The sequence below is a fragment of the Patella vulgata genome, chromosome 1, assembly GCF_932274485.2.
Source record: "Patella vulgata chromosome 1, xgPatVulg1.2, whole genome shotgun sequence".
Lineage (NCBI taxonomy): Eukaryota > Metazoa > Mollusca > Gastropoda > Patellidae > Patella > Patella vulgata.
In genome coordinates this window covers 22520318-22540433 of record NC_065879.2, presented here as the reverse complement: position 1 = coordinate 22540433, position 20116 = coordinate 22520318, and the positions used below count along the sequence as shown (strand labels likewise).

Here is a 20116-nt window from a genome sequence, read left to right as displayed (position 1 = left end):
GCATCACTTAGTTTTTTGTATAACAAAATGATCCTGTAAACATATCTTATTTATTTTGCTTCTTATTGTGAACAATATTGGGAACACATCAAGAACAACACATTTGTACACTTATGGATGTTTAATCTGTAATCAAGGGTACAAAGTCAGAGGGGTCAAAACCAAAAGTACGACACAGATGTCAGTAGCGCGTGTGTCCTCCACGGGCCATCATCACGGTAGGCTTCAGCATTAACGCGACCCCTGCAAATGTGTAGGGCGGTCCGGGATGAAATGTGAAGCCCCCCACACCATTACACTTCCCCCACCCCATCGATTCGTTTCGAAGACGCAGCAGTCTGTAAGACGTCTCCACACACGTTGACGGCCATCAGCGTGATAAAGATGAAAGCGACTCTCATCACTGAAGAGCACACTTTGCCAGTCTACTCTTCTACATGTCTTGTGTCCTTGAGCCCATATCAAACACCGCTGACGGTGATGTTCCCCGTGGATAGCTCCAACATAAGGTCGTCGTGCACGGAGTCCTACTTCTCTTAGACGACGTCTTACGGTGTTGGCACTTACTGGTCCTTGTCTTCCGACGACTGCTGCACCTGTTCGAGTCGCTGGGCGGATATGTCACGCAGATGAATGACCCGGATGTAGCGGTCTTGAGCCTGGGTTGTAACGCGTTGTGGACCAGGACGTTGACGATCACGTGTTGATCCAGTAACTCGAACACGTTCCACCAACCTTACAATAGTGGACTGATGACAATTGAAGTGTCTGGCAATAGCACGTGTAGACATGCCAGCCCTGGACATTCCCATGGCTTCATTCCGTTGATTTTCAGTAAGTCTCGGCATCTCTAGCTCGATTCCTTCACACGTCCAACAACAAATTACGACAGATTGACGTTTCACAGTTCATGTACTGCACAATAAGTTGAAAACATGCTTTTAAAGCACAGGCACTTGAAAGGATTATAATAAAACTTCTTACTACTCTTTGGCTATATATTACAGTAATAAGAAGGTGTATCAGCTGACATTTCGTTTTGACTTGTTGACGACATTTCGTCTGCTATCACCTCACAATACTCACTAGTTCTAACACTTCCCGTTGTTTTTATTGCCAACGAAACTTTATTTGATCATTATACACCTTCCAATGTAAATACATTGGTCTTTTTACATCGTTATTAATTACAAATCAAACTTGAAGCGTGATCACTTGGCTATTCGTATCTTAGACGGACCGGAAGTACGAAGAAATGAGGTCAAAGAAATTCCCTTTTGCTTTTGTTTGTAGCAGTCTGTATCACCCAGTACTTTTATAAACCTATCCGTTAATTAAAATTTGCCTAGGAACTGGGTGATCCAGGCTGCACCATAATACAAACACGCGGCCTGCGGCCTCGCTCAACAGCTGCCTCGAAGCGTAGGCTCTATCATTTACCGTGTTTGTCGGGTGAAAAATGTCAGGTTTTTGAAGTTATAGAATGGCACTAGACGCCGTTTTTTACACTGATTTTAGATATTTTAAATTTATTAGTCAATTTAAATAAATAACGGTTTCTGAAAAATTGATGAAACAGATAATTTTTTATAACGATCAATGCTTGAAAAATTTATTATAGCAGATATCGGCCAAAACATGATCGGAGATGCCCTGTTTATTTCTTTATTACAGGCACTTCATTTTTGCCGACTAAAAGGCAAACTATTTTTTTCCCCAAAAATATATGAATTTTGTATCACTTTTTACCTGTCTACCCAAGAGATATGTGCCCCCACCCCCTCACACACACACGACACAGTTTTACGTCTACGCAAGTTGCAGAAATAAAATTGTTTAATTATAGATATCACCTTTATAAATTCATTTTACTTTTTCTCCATTAAATTTTCCAAAGTATGTATTTTCCTAAGTATGTTACCCACCAATGAGAGTATTCAGCTGTCATTCTGAGATTCTTAATTGGCGATCAGCTATTTATGAAGGTCAATTTTAGTTTTGGTAACACGCCTCGACCAATCCAAAATTAGGGCTTCCCCAACATGACGTCGTTGACCTCATTTCGTCTTACTTCCGGTCCGTCTAATATACGAATAGCCAAGTCATCACGCTTCAAGTTTGATTTGTAATTAATAAAGCTATAAAATGACCAATTTAATTACATTGGAAGGTGCATAATGATCAAATAACGTCTCGTTGGCAATAAAAACGACGGGAAGTGTTAGAACTAGTGAGTATTGTGAGATGATAGCAGACGAAATGTCGTCAACAAGTCAAAACAAAATGTCAGCTGATACACCTTCTTATTACTGTAATATATAGTCAAAGAGTAGTAAGAAGTTTTATTTTAATCCTTTCAAGTGCCTGTGTTTTAAAGGGCTCACACACAATGCTGCACGTGAATATTGGGTTTTTCATGTGCATCTCGTGCAATTTTTTTTGTGCACACGGGCCGATATTTTTTGCGTTTTGGAGCATTGTGTGAAACAATAGTTCATATTATTGCATAATATTATACATACAAAACAACCTAGTAATAAAATATTTGGGAAAAAAAAGTGATGCGTTTTCCATGGCGCTCAGTATACTATAATCCGGGCAAAATTTCGCCCATAGCAGATTCCATGGCCTGGGTGGAGCATAAAAGTAGGACGCTTGACAAATTAATTTCATTTGATTTGATTTCCGCACAAATCCTGTTTGCCAAATTTTGTTCATCCAGTACTGTATCAACATATGGAATGTACTACATACAGTATTAACTGATTTTATCCCATTGAGCATGCATATTAGCATGAAACTGTGCGGGGTATAAATGTACATATTATTATTATAAATTGGTTAAAATAAATCAACAAACAAATAAATCATCAGTTTTATTTATTTCTAATTACTTGTAATTTTGTATTTTACAATCACATTCAATGTAATAAGGAAAATGTAGACGGAAGAAACATAATTACACTTAGAGTATTTAATATTAACCAAGACTATTCTATTGAATCAAGACTATAATAATTAATCAAGACTATGCTATTTAACCATGACGATACAATGTTATTTATTCAAATATTCATGTATGAGATCCACGACTTGATAAAGACAATTGAATCCGTGAAATTTTATGCCGACGTAGTAAAATTGTAGCTGGTTGAATCTGAATCAGTAACAGTATCATAATAGTTATTAGTTACAAAATTCCAACCAGGCGCCATTCCAGGTTCTTGTGTTGTTAGGTAACTTCCGTTGTTGTAACTGCTGTTTGAATTGGAAGCAGTAACAGTATCATAATAGTTATGTGTTACAAAATTCCATCCAGGAGCCATTCCAGGTTCTTGTGTTGTTAGGTAACTTCCGTTGTTGTAACTGCTGTTTGAAATGGAAGCAGTAACAGTATCATAATAGTTATGTGTTACAAAATTCCATCCAGGAGCCATTCCAGGTTCTTGTGTGGTTAGGTAACTTCCGTTGTTGTAACTGCTGTTTGAAATGGAAGCAGTAACAGTATCATAATAGTTATGTGTTACAAAATTCCATCCAGGAGCCATTCCAGGTTCTTGTGTGGTTAGGTAACTTCCGTTGTTATTATTGAAATCAGTAACATTATCATAATAGGTATGTGTTACGAAATTCCAACCAGGTGCCATTCCGGGTTCTTGTGTTGTCAGGTATCCACCATCTTTCTCACCTTAGATATGAAAAATCATGTCGAATAAAACTGAATAATCTGTAATACCTGAATCTACGAATTTACTGACCGAGAACATTTACATGTTTAAATTACATTGATCTGTTAATAAGACAACCGTAGATAATTATAAAATATAAAAACAACCATGGATAATTATAAAATATGAACATAATCCCAGATAATTATAAAATATAAAAACAACCTAGATAAATATAAAATATAACAAAAAACCTAGATAAATATAGAATATGAAACAACCCTAGATAATTATAAAATATAACAAAAACCTAGATAATTAAAAAATATAACAAAAAAAACCAACTAGATAATTATAAACTATAAAAAAAACCTAGATAATAATATTAAAATTGTGGAATATTTTATTAGTCAAGTTCTTTCTGCGAATGTAAATCAACATGTTTATAGGACTATTCAAAATGTTAGCGTTTACAGTTGAATAAAGTTGTGACCATTAAAGCCAAAATCAACGATATTTCATCAAGCTATTTCATGGGAAATAACCTCTCTTGATTTCAGACTGCATGAAATGAAATGAAATTAAATGGGGTTTAACGTCCTACTGTTCTGCTCCTACGGGGCTAATTAATGAAGACGGGCATCGCCATACAATGTGCTATGAGGGACATTTTGCCCGGGCAGTAGCACTGTGGCCTACTCTTATATCGAATTCCAACTGCCAAGGGATCTGTTTACGTGCATCCCAGTGTATACACGGGACCTGGTTTTTGCGTCCCCTCCGAACGACTAGACAGCTTTCCTTGTCAGACCCTCCGTCCTGCACCTCTGACAAGGGAAAACCACGCCGGAAAACCGCCTGCATGATGTCGGAGACTAAATTAAAAAATACACCGGAAATTCCGGAATATAGCGAACAACCTGCCACCATTTTATACACTTTATGAAATTATTTGATTCAACCCAAAATAAATTCCTTATAAAAATGCAAATAAAATATCAACTTACTGTCTACAACCGTATACTTTATTAAGAAACCTGGATATGTTACTGAAGAATCGGTTTTAAATGTCAATTTAACATCGCCATAGACATTCCTCACTGAAAATATAATACATAGCATATTGAAAACTTTGATTTCGGAATAAACAGTTATAGTTAATGTTAAAGTATAAGCTTGATGTTAGTGTCCATTGTCTACGTTTCTGAGTAATAAAGGAATACGCTTGATGTTAGTGTCCATTATCTACGTTTCTGAGTAATAAAGGAATAAACCCCTCAAAACACACGTTATTATCAAGTCAACTAAACTACTTATGCAAGACCACTATTTAAAAGCGTTACCTCCCCATTCACGGAAACGTTTCCAGACTGTTTAATGTTTGGCTTATGGAGCTTGAAATACGTTGAATTATAAGAAAATTAACTCAAAACGCTGACATAAAACTAATACAAGACTCACATGTTTTTTGTTGACCAGATCTTTGACCACACAGTTTATTTGGGTAAATACCATGTCCGGAAGGAACGGTTAAACTATCCCAATAGCACGACCTCTGAGGTTCCAAATCAAACTTCTTAAGATCCAGTACAATATCTTTAGGTCCACCTTCATTCTTTATGGTAAGGGTGCACCATAGGTTGTTAGCATAAAAACCATTTTTCTCAGCTGGACTTTCGATATTTCCATTTGGACCATAATAAGTTTGGTCACACCCACCTAGAACAAACAATATTAAACCATGAATTATAACATGAACCATTAATAAATGGATAATAATGTTAAAAGATATTATACTAAGACACCTAGGATAAATAGCAGATAAATATATATGAAGTATAAACAGGCACTTTGAATACATAATATAATAAAATATAAACAGACACACAGATTATATAATAATATATCATATAAATAGACCCACATTTATTATACAGTATATTATAAAATAAAACACACATATTAAATAATACAATATAAACAGACATACAGATTAAATAATAAAATATAAACAAGCAGCAATAATAAGTAATAGTATAAAATATATAAATACGTTTGCGGAATATTACCAAACATATTAAAAGTTATATATATATATTTAAAATACTTACTTCTCTTCTTCCTGAATATAACATTCTATAAAATACAAAAATTATTATTTTCTTCAATATTGTCATATCCTAATGAAAATTATACAGATACATACTACGAAACTTTCTTATGATATCCTAGACAAAAGAGTGCCAGTAATATTAAGACATATTTTCTCAAAAGAGAGTCTAAGATTTATTTTCTAAGCCAACTAACAAGTATTGAATAAAAGAACGACCTATACAGCGGGCTATGAAACTTTAAGGATTTCAACACATCCGTTTTAGGCAACATGCCCACGTGCAGTCTGAATAATATACTGATTTTTATATATCAATAACAATGAAATCAAACGAGATTTCGATTTATAAAAACGAAACGAAATAGGGTGTGTGTTTTAATCGAATTGTAAATGAAGTCTCCTCTCCTCCGCACCAAACGGACTAGTGAAGGCAGGCATACACCTTGTAGTGTGCAATGGGGGTAATTTTGCTTGGAAAGCGGTGTTGCGATCTACGCTCCATAGAACTCCCACTGTCATTTTTTCTTTTACCTACACGCCTTCGAGTGTACCGACGGACACTGGCTTGTCCTCCCATCCATACGACTAGACGCCTTTCCTCGTTTACAAGATTAAACCAGGCTTGAAAACACCGAGATCGAAACCGGCAGCTTCTGGTTATTGAGTCATAACCAAAGAGACTGAGCAACAAGGATTCAGACACGGTGAATTATACACAATAAATAATAATAAAATATCCATTGTGTCTCTATAATTTAAATAAATAAACATTAATAGACATTAATAAACACAACAAAGACATATTTGATTGAAAAATTAATATAAAGTATTGAAGTAATATTTACATCAGTAGCATAACAGACAGTCAGTGTTACACTGAATAAAAACAGTAGGATATTCAAGGAAGACATCTTGATGTAGATGATCAGATAGTGATATAGGTAATAATTCTGTTCTTTATATATCTTTACTTACATATCACCTGTTGAGGCTATCCACATGATACCCACTGATATTATTTATATTGTAAATATGTTTAAATATAGCTGATGTTATATAATAAATATAACCTTTGGTGAGTTACACTTTGCATGATCGATAAATGAAATACTAAAATAAATTGGAGATTAAGCGGTCATATTAAAGTTCCAACATTCCAGAATGTAGACTTAATATATCCTGTACAGCGATATATATTCACAATGTCTCTTTTGGAAACAGCTGATGTCACTTCTCATTTAATTTATCAATATTTTGTTGTAGTTATTTTAAATTGTTAAAGCTTTGGGACTGCTGGTGAACATTGGCCTCGAGGTTATCATCTGCCATGTAGATTGACTTTGACGATTCAGGTTTAAATCATTTGCACCATTCGGATGTCCTTCACGATCAGAACACGCTTAGTCTTTGCAGAACACACCGTATATATATCACTTCCCATTTTATGAATGCACTGCGCTAGGCGCTAGCAAATTTTTGTATGCAGAATAAATTTATCATTTCTCGAAATTATATTAAAGCGATAATTTCATATTTTCTAAGAAAGTCAAAACATAATTATTTCTATGTCTTTTGCTCAATAGATTGTCAACTCACTATTATACGATCATAGGTATTATTCTCCCACTTAAAAATCTTTTGACCCCGGATATAATAACACAATTACCCCCCTTGTTTTCCTATTCCCCGCATGGAATTGCTATCTTCAAACGTTTGAATTTGAAGTTTGAAATGGTATTTTTGCCAATTTCTCAACTGGCAATAGTGAATTATAGGATTAATAGGATTATTCTTTAACAAGGTAGGACTGTTTATAGATACCATCTATTTTAAGGTTTTATTTTAATAAATTTTAAAAATATAACTTAAAAATATGAAATTGCAACTTTAAACTGGGTTTACATTTTTACACCAACTGGCCTAGTGAAAGCGGGGGTCTTCCTAAGACGCTTGATACCATTTCGTATTTGAGGGGTCCATATAGCTGACACAATATCGTTGTACTCTTTTTATTTTTCGGGGCCATGGTGGCTCGGTGAGTAAGACGTTGCTCGCTAACCTGTGTTGGCCGAGAAAGTTTATCGAGATTTTCTGGAGTGGTGAAGGACAGAAGGTCTGGCAAGGGGCAACGTATAGTCGTTTGGATAGGATGAAAAACCGAGGTCTCGTGTACATAAACAAATCTCTTGTCTGTTGGAATTCGATATAAGAGTAGGTCGTACGCCCGTCTTCATTAGCCCAGTCGGAGCAGAACAGTAGAACGTTAAATGTCATTTAATATTGTACTTGTTATCACATGTTTCATTTGGACAATGACTGGGGAAGTTGCGGTGGCTCAGTGAGTCAGCGATGGACTTGGGACCGGAGGCAGATCCATGTAGTGAGTAAGGCGCCGGTTCGCTATCCTTAAGCCCCGGGTTCGATCCCGTTGTTGACCTGGAAAGTACCTCGGATTTTTCGGCCGCTTTACCTCTTGTCAGTGATAAAAGAAATTTAAATTCAAAACACATTAGGTGCATGAAAGTGGGATGTTTAACCCCATTTCTTTCATTCATTGGATGATAACTGATTTGTATTATTAATTTATAGATTATATTGTGAAGTGAAGAATTCAATCTGTTTCAAATATATCTTGTTTAAATGGACTACCACTTTAATTTCCCTATGAGGACCGATCATATATCTATTTTCATAGAATCAAAAACAGATATAGATATAAAATTTCATCAAAATAACGCCTTTATATGTATCACATAATACAAACGTGGGATGTTAAAAATGTTTGTTTTTTATGTTTGATCATTTTGAAAAACAACGAATTCTAATACGGCAGTTATCACTTGCCTGACTGATATTTTAGGGACGCATAGAGGCAAAATTACTTTCACCAAGAAATAAAGGCCAAACAGATTTAATTTTCATTTCTTTGTTGACTTGATAAATAAATAGCCACTGAAAATTTTGAAGAAAAAAGCTTTTGAACGATGCAACTATGCACAATTTCTTCTAAAATGAGTCCTTTTCGCCAAGAACTATAGACTAAATGTTAACAGGTATTGCCGAAGAACAGAAAATCAAATTGGTGTGGCCTAAATGTAATGAAGTGCATCTAGAATGCAATATCTAGCGATGACATAATATTGTCGTCAATGACGTCATCTGCGCCTGTCGTCCGTTCAAAGTTCGGACTTTGCAAGGATAATAATAATAATAATAATAATTTGTTCAATTATATAGCGCCGAATCCACAAAACGTGTTCATACAGAACTATGGGAAAATGAGGATTTTCAAAGTTTCAAAGTTGTGTCGCATCGTCAATGGTAAATACATTATTCTACGTTAGTTGGCGTATGTCAAAAATAAAACATTATGTCCAATATAATATTACACCATAATTGCAGCTTTATTTAAGCATATTTACAATATAAATAATATCAGTGGGTATCATGTGGATAGCCTCAACAGGTGATATGTAAGTAAAAGTATATAAAATACAGAATTATTACCTATATCACTATCTGATCATCTACATCAAGATGTCTTCCTTGAATATCCTACTGTTTTTATTCAGTGTAACACTGACTGTCTGTTATGCTACTGATGTAAATATTACTTCAATATTTTATATTAATTTTTCAATCAAATATATGTCTTTGTTGTGTATATAAAATGCCCACTTATTTAAATTATAGACAACCAATGTATTTTATACTTTATGTAGAATTATTACTCGACAACATGTATACAGATTAAAACACATATCTTATTTCGTTTCGTTTTTTCATACTTGACCAGTTTATTTTAGTTGATTTGACATCTATATCAAAATGAAGCGAATTCTGTATTTCAGACCGAAAAGTAGACATGAAAGCCAAAACAGGTGTTTTCAGATCCCTAAATTTTTATAGACCAGTACATAGGTCATTCGGTCTGCTTATAAGCGTTCAAAAACACCACCAACCGATTGTTTGGTCTATACTGTTTTTTCACAAAATTTGTTAACTGTTTGAAATTATCATTGATCGAATAAATCATAAGAAAATTTCGTAGTATGTATCTGTATAATTTTCATGAGGATATTAAAAGATGGAAGAAAATAATATTTTTTTGTATTTTATAGAATGTTATATTCAGGAAGAAGAGAAGTAAGTGTTTTAAATATATATATATATATCTTTTAATATGTTTGGTAATATTCTGCAAACGTATTTATATATTTTATACTATAACTTATTATTGCTAATTGTTTATATTTTATTATTTAATCTGTATGTCTGTTTATATTTTATTATTTAATATGTGTGTTTTATATTATACAAATTCGCCCACGAACCAAAACCGATGGCCTAAAACATTCACGGGGTCATGCTGGTTAAATTGATGCCGTATATGTGATGGTCGAATGCAGAGACAAAGCGTGATTCGCCCGGGGCCCAAATTTGATGGCCGAAACATTCACTGGGTCATGTTAGTTTAAAATTTGATACCACATTATGTGGGGGTAGAGCGCGGCTACGAAATGTAATAGGCTAACATACACGCGCACCCCCCCCCCCCCACACCCACACACACACACTGATACATCTTTGATGTTATTTATATAGAAGATAGATAGATGTTTGCCTGTTTATATTTTATAATATATATAATCTGTGTGTCTGTTTATATTTTATACTGTGTAATCTGTGTGTTATACTGTTATTTATCCCAGTTGCCTTAATATAATTTTATTTATTTGAGATGTCTGAATATATTTCCCATTAAACTTATTTTTAACATTATTTATCCACGAGTTTATTAATGGTTCATGTTATAATTCATTGTTTAAAATTGTTTGTTCTAGGTGGGTGTGACCAAACCTATTATGGTCCAAGTGGAAATATCGAAAGTCCAGCTGAGAAAAATGGTTTTTATGCTAACAACCTATGGTGCACCCTTACCATAAAGAATGAAGGTGGACCTAAAGATATTGTATTGGATCTTAAGGAGTTTGATTTGGAACCACAGAGGTCGTGCTATTGGGATAGTTTAACCGTTCCTTCCGGACATGGTGTTAACCCAAATAAACTGTGTGGTCGAAGATCTGGTCAACAAAAAACATGTGAGTCCTGTATTAATATGTCAGCGTTTTGAGTTAATTTTCTTATTATTCAACGTATTACAAGCTCCAGAAGTCAAACATTAAACAGTCTGGAAAGGTCTCCGTGAATGGGGGGGGGGGGGGGTAACGCTTTTAAATAGTGGTCTTCCATACGACGACATAAGTAGTTTAGTTGACTTGATAATAAAGTGTGTTTTGAAAGGTTTATTCCTTTATTACTCAGAAATGTAGACAATGGACACTAACATCAAGCTTATACTTTTACATTAAATATAACTGTTTATCCCGAAATTAAGAGAACTGTTCACTCAAAGTTTTCAATATGCTATGTATTATATTTTCAGTGAGGAATGTCTATGGCGATGTTAAATTGACATTTAAAACCGATTCTTCAATAACATATCCAGGTTTCTTAATAAAGTATACGGTTGTAGACAGTAAGTTGATATTTTATTTGCATTTTTATAAGGAATCTATTTTGGGTTGAATCAAATAATTTCATAAAGTGTATAAAATGGTGACAGGTTGTTCGCCATATTCCGGCGGTTTTCCAACGTGGTTTTCGCTTGTCAGAGGTGCAGGACGGAGGGCCTGACAAGGAAAGCTGTCTAGTTTTTCGGAGGGGACGGAAAAACGAGGTCCCGTGTATACACTGGGATGCACGTGAAAAGATTCCTTGGCAGTTGGAATTCGATATAAGAGTAGGCCACAGTGCTACTGCCCGGGCAAAATGTCCCTCATAGCACACTGTATGGCGTATGCCCGTCTTCATTAATTAGCCCCGTAGAAGCAGAAGAGTAGGACGTTAAACCCCATTCCATTTCATTTCATTTTATGCAGTCTGAAATCAAGAGAGGTTATTTCCCATAGTTTAATGAAATATCGTTGATTTTGACTTTAATGGTCGCAATTTTATTCAACTGTATACGCTAACATTTTGAATAGTCCTATAAACATGCTGATTTACGTGCGCAGATAGAAATTGTCTAATAAAATATTCCACAATTTTAATATTATTATCTAGGTTTTTTTATAGTTTATAATTATCTAGGGTTGTTTTCATATTTTATAATTATCTAGGTTTTTGTTATATTTTATAATTATCTAGGTTTTTGTTATATTTTATAATTATCTAGGGTTGTTTCATATTCTACATTTATCTAGGTTTTTTGTTATATTTATCTAGGTTGTTTTTATATTTTATGATTATCTAGGATTATTTTCATATTTTATAATTATCCACGGTTGTTCTTATATTTTATAATTATCTACAGTTGTCTTATTAACGGTTAAATGTTATTTAAACATGTAAATGTTCTCGGTCAGTAAATTCGTAGATTCAGGTATTACAGATTATTCAGTTTTATTCGACATGATTTTTTATATTTTAATATTTAAGGTGAAAAAGATGGTGGATACCTGACAACACAAGAACCCGGAATGGCACCTGGTTGGAATTTCGTAACACATACCTATTATGATAATGTTACTGATTTCAATAATAACAACGGGAGTTACCTAACCACACAAGAACCTGGAATGGCTCCTGGATGGAATTTTGTAACACATAACTATTATGATATTGTTACTGCTTCCAATTCAAACAGCAGTTACAACAACGGAAGTTACCTAACAACACAAGAACCTGGAATGGCTCCTGGATGGAATTTTGTAACACATAACTATTATGATATTGTTACTGCTGCTTCCAATTCAAACAGCAGTTACAACAACGGAAGTTACCTAACAACACAAGAACCTGGAATGGCTCCTGGATGGAATTTTGTAACACATAACTATTATGATACTGTTACTGATTCAGATTCAACCAGATACAATTTTACTACGTCGGCATAAAATTTCACGGATTCAATTGTCGTGGATCTCATACATGAATATTTAATTAAATAACATAGTCTTGATTAAATAGTATCGTCATGATTAAATAGCATAGTCTTGATTAAATAGTATAGTCTGTAATTATGTTTCTTCTTTCTATATTTTCCTGATTACATTGAATGTAATTGTAAAATACAGAAAGTTACTAGAAATTACAATAAATAAAATTGATGATATATTTATTTGTTTATTTACTTTATCCAAATCAATTAATTAATTACAGTCTGTATGGTTGGCTCTAACTTGTCCCCAATGTGATAAAGCCGTACCCAGTAATATATTTGAGATTGTTCATGGAAATCTTCAGATGCACTAAATGAAAGTTACATACTGGTAACCCTGTAACTATTCGCCGTACATGACAACAAAACCTCTTAACTTTGATATCCGAGCTATCTGTGGAATCTATGCATACACGTTGCCATGGAAAAGGAACAGGGAAAAAAATATAAACTATGCAAATATGTTGAAAATTGGATGGTATGATACCTATAAACACTGCACAGATGGTAACTCTTTAAGAATATGCACTTGAATAAGTTCAGAGAGGCAGTTTTACAAGAGTTCGTATTTTTAAAAGAACAACTTACCTTAAAGATACATTATAGAAGATTCGATACCGAGTTGGTAGTTCTCACTATAATAGTTAAAAACTAGATAATGTTAAGGCAATTTGCTGAAAATTTCATTCAAATTGATCCACTATGAACCGAGAACAAAGCGATTGAATTTCCGCCTAGCCTTGATCATCATTGCTAAAGTCAGTACGATAAACAGCATAGTCTCGATTATCCATTTAATCGTTAAATCGTGAAGGAAAGTTATGCAGTAAATTGGCCTCACAATCCACTACAGATCGCAGGCTAGCAACGCCATCTAGAGTTGATTATGGTCTGGATAGGTTAATTAATGTCTTATTAATAATTTAGATAACATTTCAGGCCTAAGGAAAGACCTGCAATAGGCAGATTTAGCTCTTGAATAATGTATGTTTAAGTAGAACTTTCGAAAAAGATACGAACACTGCATGGCGTATGCCCATTAACCTGAATCGTGTCGATAAATAAGACATTAATCTCCACTTAATTTTCATTTCATTTGGATACAAACCTAACCATTTCGGGACTATCATATATATATATATATAGAAAAAAAATAAAGGTTAAAAATGCCTAAAGAAAGTATATGGGATAGTTTTATTTCAATAATACCAGGCAATGACAATGACAAACCCCATGATCTAGAGCGGATGCTTTCGACCCCCCCCCCCCACCCACCCCAACTTATATGACATTATATATACCAAATTCATCTTGGGATTCTTTAAAATATAGGACACACGGGGATAATTACATTTAAGGTAAAATAAATAATCAAATATGATCTTTAACCATTGTATTTAAACTACTTTTTATTTAATGCCAGATTCTTGTGTTTACCATTATGTCAATGACATATGCTTGTAATTCTGGTAGTTATCACCATGTCAAATAGATACATTCCATAAAGATCTTATTGAAGAATCCTCCATTGCTGTAATTCTCGGGGGTGTAATTGGAGTTACCACCTTTAATACATTAAATAACACAGTGTGAAAAAAATGATAAATTCAATATATTATAAACTATGGTAAATGAAAAACTTTTTCCTATATAAATGGACAAATTTATGAATATAGGTATATAGGAGATTGATTAAAAATATAAAATTATCCACATCAACAACAACCAGGGTAATTTCAGAATCTGAAAAAGATAAGTTATTGGGCTCATAAAAATGTAGTCTTTATTTTCCGCCGATAAGAATCGATTAGTGAACCATGGACGGAAAAGGGGATCACAATTTACGTCGATATTGCAAAACATAACCATCTGTTGCCACTTCTAAGAGGCTTCGTATATTCGTACTTAAAACAATGGGCTTGTGACACTGCTGACTCAAATGTTATCTTTCACTCAGTAGGTTTGGATACTGAAATGCAGGTTAATCTGGGAATGGCTCAGTTTTGGATGAGTTTACTCACCCGTATTATCATTGGTATCCTATACTGATAAGGGGCGTGATAGTTTTATCACTTCTAGCCGCTCCTCTGACCACGGAGTGGTCATCAGTAATATGTTTTGGCATCCTGGTCTGTTTAAGTCAAGGAACAGCGAGAGCATCTCTTTTTATATCTATGTATTAGATTATGCCAGGACACAATTGTATTATAGGGAGCCACTGTGGCTCATTGAGTAAGGTGCGCGTTCACTAACCAGTAGATCCAGAGTTTGATCGCGGTGTTGACCGAGAAAGTTTCAGTGGTGCAGGGTAGAGCGCTATATTTATAACAATTTGCAGCATAAATCTGAAAATCCCTCCATTCTGAATGTCTAAAATTCACAATCTATTGGATAATATTATGACGAAATAATACAATTTCTTAGCATCGATATTAGCATCTAAAACAGTACACCTGGGACCTGTTTCTCGAAATTTTAACTAAAGATAAAAATCCAAATTTTAGTAGATACTTCAATTTTGATTGGTTAAGCACTAAAATCAATCTAATCTTATCCAATGAAAATACTAAAATGTGGATTTTATCTTAGTTAAAATTTCGTGAAATAGGCCCCAGAACACCTTAAACGTCAAGTAGACTGCGCGATTAAACGACCGGAAAAGAAAGTTGGCAGAGGATAATCCAAGAATTTATTTAGGTATCGACATTTACGGTAAACTGACAGCCACTAACGGCAAATACAAACTGAATTGGATTTTGACTCATCTGACGCCAAACTAGACGTTGTCTCCACACTGCACACAAATTCCTGAATTCGCCCCATTCCATATAAACAGTCATTGTGTTTTTAATGTACTTATTCGCTAATTGCAAAATAAAGGTTAATAAATGAATGCAGGTCAACCAGGTTTCAGACATACTCCTTGAAACTAAACCGCTATTTTCTTCAAATGAGCATGTTATAGATACAGTGTCGTGTTTTGAAAGTACATGGTTGCTGCTGTACTTGATTATTAATAAAGTGGTTTTATAAAGTGGAGCTACACGTGTAGCATTTCAATAATTCTGGTGAAGTAGAAAAATTAAAATTTAATGGCTTCGTCTTATATAAGATCACGCCACTACTCAGGATGAACAATAGAAATGTACAGGATTTCCATGAAATGGTTTAGATCTCCTACCCACAGAATAGTTCAGGCTACTAAGTCGTGCTGATAAGATGGAATTATCTCTGTTCTTGATATTTTCCTTAGTAATAGTAAATGTTATTGTGAATCCTGTCTACGGTAAGTGTTTTATACAATACTATTAGCTCACAGGGGTCACGGTGGCTAAGCGGATAAGACGCTGACTCGCTAGCCTGGAGGTCGGGTGTTCGGTCCCTGCATTGGCCGAGAACGTTCATCCAGATTTTCCGGCGTGGTTCCCCCTTGTCAGTGATAATTTTATCACTTCTAGCCGCTCCTCTGAGGATAATATTATCCAATCAAATTACTAAAATTTGGATTTTATCTTAGTTAAAATTTCGTGAAACAGGCCCCAGGACGTAAAACTTTGACTCGGCAAATGTAGTCATGTAACCCATGTAACCCCCTTGCTTTCCGGCTTGATGGATATACCTTCAACAATTCTCATCCACCAGTTGGTAGATTTTAACAACGTTTTAGTTGGTCATCAAGGTGGATAGGTTTAATGAAATGGGTAGATATAATGAGCCATCGCTGTCCTAAGTTTTGACATCGTTCGACTTATTTCTCCAATCTGTTGAAGGATTTTAAGCAAACAAGGATAGTATGTAGATTTGTTAAAAGTATAATTTGTGTTTTTAACTGAAATCGTCGTTTAGGACTTAGCTTAGTGTCTGTTCTCAAGCGGAGCTAACTGTAGACAGGCAGCCTAAGTTTAGTATGCACATACAGATGAGAATACGGTGAACGTTTGAACGACTAGACTCTTTTCCTTGTCAGACTCTCCATCCTGCGTCATTGACACGGGGAAACCATGCTAGAAAATTATGGGGAACTTGAAACATTTTTAGTATTTTTTATTAGGAACGAAAAGCGAGGTCCACCCGTGTACCCATTGTCGTGCAAACATAAGAACCCGCGAAAGTTAGAAAATGAATATGGTTGAAACATAGTTGTCTGGACAAAGCTAGGGTTAGGATTAGCATTAAAATGACCACGTTATTGTGTTAACGAGAAGCTTATTCCTTTCCTTATACTCCCAAATACCGTCTAGTATCGCGTTCATAAGTAGAGAAGCACTCTAAATTTTGAGACTAAAACTATGTTCAGTTCGCCTGGTTATAACAACTTTCTCTTCAACTTACTTTTTCTGTCAGATAAACAGATATGAATTAGAGAAATCACATACAAAACTTTCCCCAACGCAATGCATTAGTCTGACCCTGTAAAGAAAAAAAATAAAGATATTTTTATGAGATAATTGTGACATGTTGAGCTTGTGATTGTAGAGATTAGGGTCATTGCAAAGTTAAAATCATAATGTTATACACCAAGAATGGGAGAGAGAGAATTACAAGTCTCAATACAAATAAACAACCATGTGTAGTTGCTATTATAAACACATATAATATCACTAGGACAACAAGCAAACTCTGGTATCAAGTGCTTATTGATCTTTCATTATATGAATCATTCATATCCCTAAACGTTTAAAGGTACCTTCCCTACAAATTTTAGATTGGAAAATCGTCAGAATTTGTATATTTTTTAAAACTGATGTGCGGTTATGTGTAAACGGCCCCATAGCACCTCGCTAACCGGGAGGTCTTGGGTTCCCTATCGTTGGTGGCCGAGAAAGTTCATCGGGATTTTTCAGCGCGGTTTCCCCTTGTCAGTGGTACAGGGCCCGGAGTTCTGGCAGTGACGTGACATAAAATAACTTATGACAATTGGAATTCGAAATAACAGTAGGCCGTAGCGCCGGTGTCCGGGAAAAATGTCCCTATTAAATCACTGTATTGCGCGTGTCCATTTTCATTAGCCTAGTCGATACAGACAAGTAAGATGTTCAACTCCATTTATTTCTTAAATTTCTTATTTCAGCTTTCACAACATTCAACCCGGCGACACAATTAGAGAGAGACTTTATCAATCTACAACGTATATCAAGTAATCCCAATTCGACAACAACCACCGAAAACAGTTTATTTGATATCATTTCGAAATTTTACTCTGATAAAAATAACGTGGCAATGTATTTAGTGTTGCCTATAATTGTGTCTGTGTATGGAGGTTGCTGTGCTTTTTACTGTTTACATAAACTAAAGAGGTACATACACAAACAGAGAAGTCAGTCATTGTCTGCAGAATCAGAAGAACCTCTCGAAGACGGCCAAGTAACCGAAAACAGAAACTGCACTCAATACCGAAAGGCCGTTGAAACCCATGAAATTCTCAAGCGATATGTACCACGGAACTTCCTAAAACCAACTCTACCCAGGGGATTGACCGACATTGCTCAACCCAGTCATTGCCGACCTCTTGCTCCAGCCAACCATGTTGAATCATTAAACAATAGTAGGCAGAATAGGGAACAAAATATTTTCAGACCCTCAAATAGAGATCTTATAGAAGCCGCGCTGAGACCGTCACTGGGTGGAGAAAATAAATTAAGCCTTATAGATGTGAAAGACGAATTATTAACCCGTTTTGACGCACTTTCGACATTCAGGATGTCAAATGCTGCAGCCGAAATTCTTCAGTTTGGTTCTAGTGGCGATGGTAACAAAGAAAACGTAATCCCTAAGAAGAAGATAATACTGATTGCAGAATAGATTCAACACAATGTTCCCGCTACGAACGTCACAGACCTTCTTATAATTTATTTTCACCTTTGACCTTTGTATCAACCTGAAATATCTGGCTTTTGACTTCTTATGAGTGTTTTATTTGTATAAGTCTACATGTAATCTTACATTATTGTCGCTGCTGAATTCCAGTCTGTTTTTCGGTCCACATTTACTTGTACTGACTCTACCTATTTCAGTGATAGTTAGTGTTGGGGTAAATTACCGTGCATTACTCACCAACTGTCTGTGATTTTCAGGAATAATTAGTATTTGGGTAAAAAAGGTCCATGTTGTTTTGTGGTATTTTCGCAAAAAGTGCTTACATATTTATTGCACATGATTGATTAGTCAGTTCTGGGCAGATCTTCGTCAGAATTTCCAGAATGCTTAGGTTTAAGACGTAATTAAGGGAGATAACCACGTAAACATTATTTTCACAACGGAGAAAATAATATAATGGTATGAAATATAATGCACTACTTTAGAAATCAACATATTATCACATCGGATCATAACCAAACTCATTGTACTTGTACTTTGGTGTAATTATGTACTTTTTATTAGCTAACTATTGTTGTAAGTGACGAATTAAGACAGCCTAAAACTGCGGTTTTCGCTATCAGGATGCGCTACAATTACGATTACGATGACATGTGTGGAGGTCTGCGATACGATTTTTTCTAAAATACGAAATAACGTATAGTACTCATTCGTAGGGTTTTGATTTTGTTTGAAAGTTTCAGTCGTATCTTAGTTGGTCTTAAACTATCACAGTGCATCATGATAACTACAACGTATGATGGCAATCTTGGTTAATCGCAATGCCATTTTGAAGAGCAATGGGGGTGCGGTTTACGTCCACTATTGTCTACTATAAACCACGATTAATTGTGATTATGCAACGATTAAGCTAAGATTGACAATGCATGGCAGTGTGTTATTTAGTATTTTCATAAATAAACATCATTTTAAAGTTACCAAAGCTAAGGATAAGCATATTTAGCGGAAATTATAACTAGAAAAAATTACTAACACTGTTTTTTTTTTAAATTGTAAGCTCCCTCTGTTGCCATTTCAGCTAATGTTGCATATAATGAACGCGATATTTGTATGTTGTATTTGTATTCCCCCTTCGTATTCAGTATTAGTCAAGGCTGTTAATCATTAAAGGTGCGTTATGTAAGATTTAGAAAAAGAGATATAATAGTTAAAAATAGATAATGAAAAATTAATATATTCAAAATCTCATTAAAATTACTTTATTCTGAGCGAAGTTATCACGGTTTAAAATTTTGACAAAATGTGACATATATTGTTTATCATCGTAACAACGGCACTTGTTATTCGAGACTTCGCCTCGATTCGGCATTTTTAAATTAAATCATTAAATGGCGGGCGCCTTTTAATCCGTTTAAATCTCCACCATCCGATATTCTAGAGAGTTGATTATTGGCTTGTCATGTGAATAAATGTCTAAATAATAGTTTATATGACATTTGAAGCCAAAATATAGAG

The 20116-nt window shown here is 34.7% G+C and overlaps 1 protein-coding gene across 1 annotated transcript; it reads right to left on the bottom strand.

Annotated features, from left to right (window-relative positions):
• Positions 1–2867: 2867 nt before the first annotated feature.
• On the bottom strand, positions 2868–6763 carry LOC126826569 (uncharacterized). Its single transcript, XM_050555589.1, has 5 exons — positions 6627–6763; positions 5780–5804; positions 5130–5387; positions 4676–4768; positions 2868–3688 (listed from the first exon to the last, which is right to left on the bottom strand). The coding sequence occupies exons 1-5, from the start codon at positions 6690–6692 to the stop codon at positions 3123–3125; spliced, it is 1008 nt and encodes a 335-aa protein (XP_050411546.1). The 5' UTR covers positions 6693–6763; the 3' UTR covers positions 2868–3122.
• Between the last annotated feature and the right edge of the window lie 13353 nt (positions 6764–20116).

Coding starts and splice junctions, on each gene's coding strand:
- LOC126826569 (XM_050555589.1), bottom strand. CDS start 6,692: ATGTCTTCCTTGAATATCCTACTGTTTTTATTCAGTGTAACACTGACT. Junction 5,805..6,626: donor CTGTCTGTTATGCTACTGAT/GTAAATATTACT, acceptor TGTATTTTATAG/AATGTTATATTCAGGAAGAA. Junction 4,769..5,129: donor ATCTGGTCAACAAAAAACAT/GTGAGTCTTGTA, acceptor TTATATTTTCAG/TGAGGAATGTCTATGGCGAT.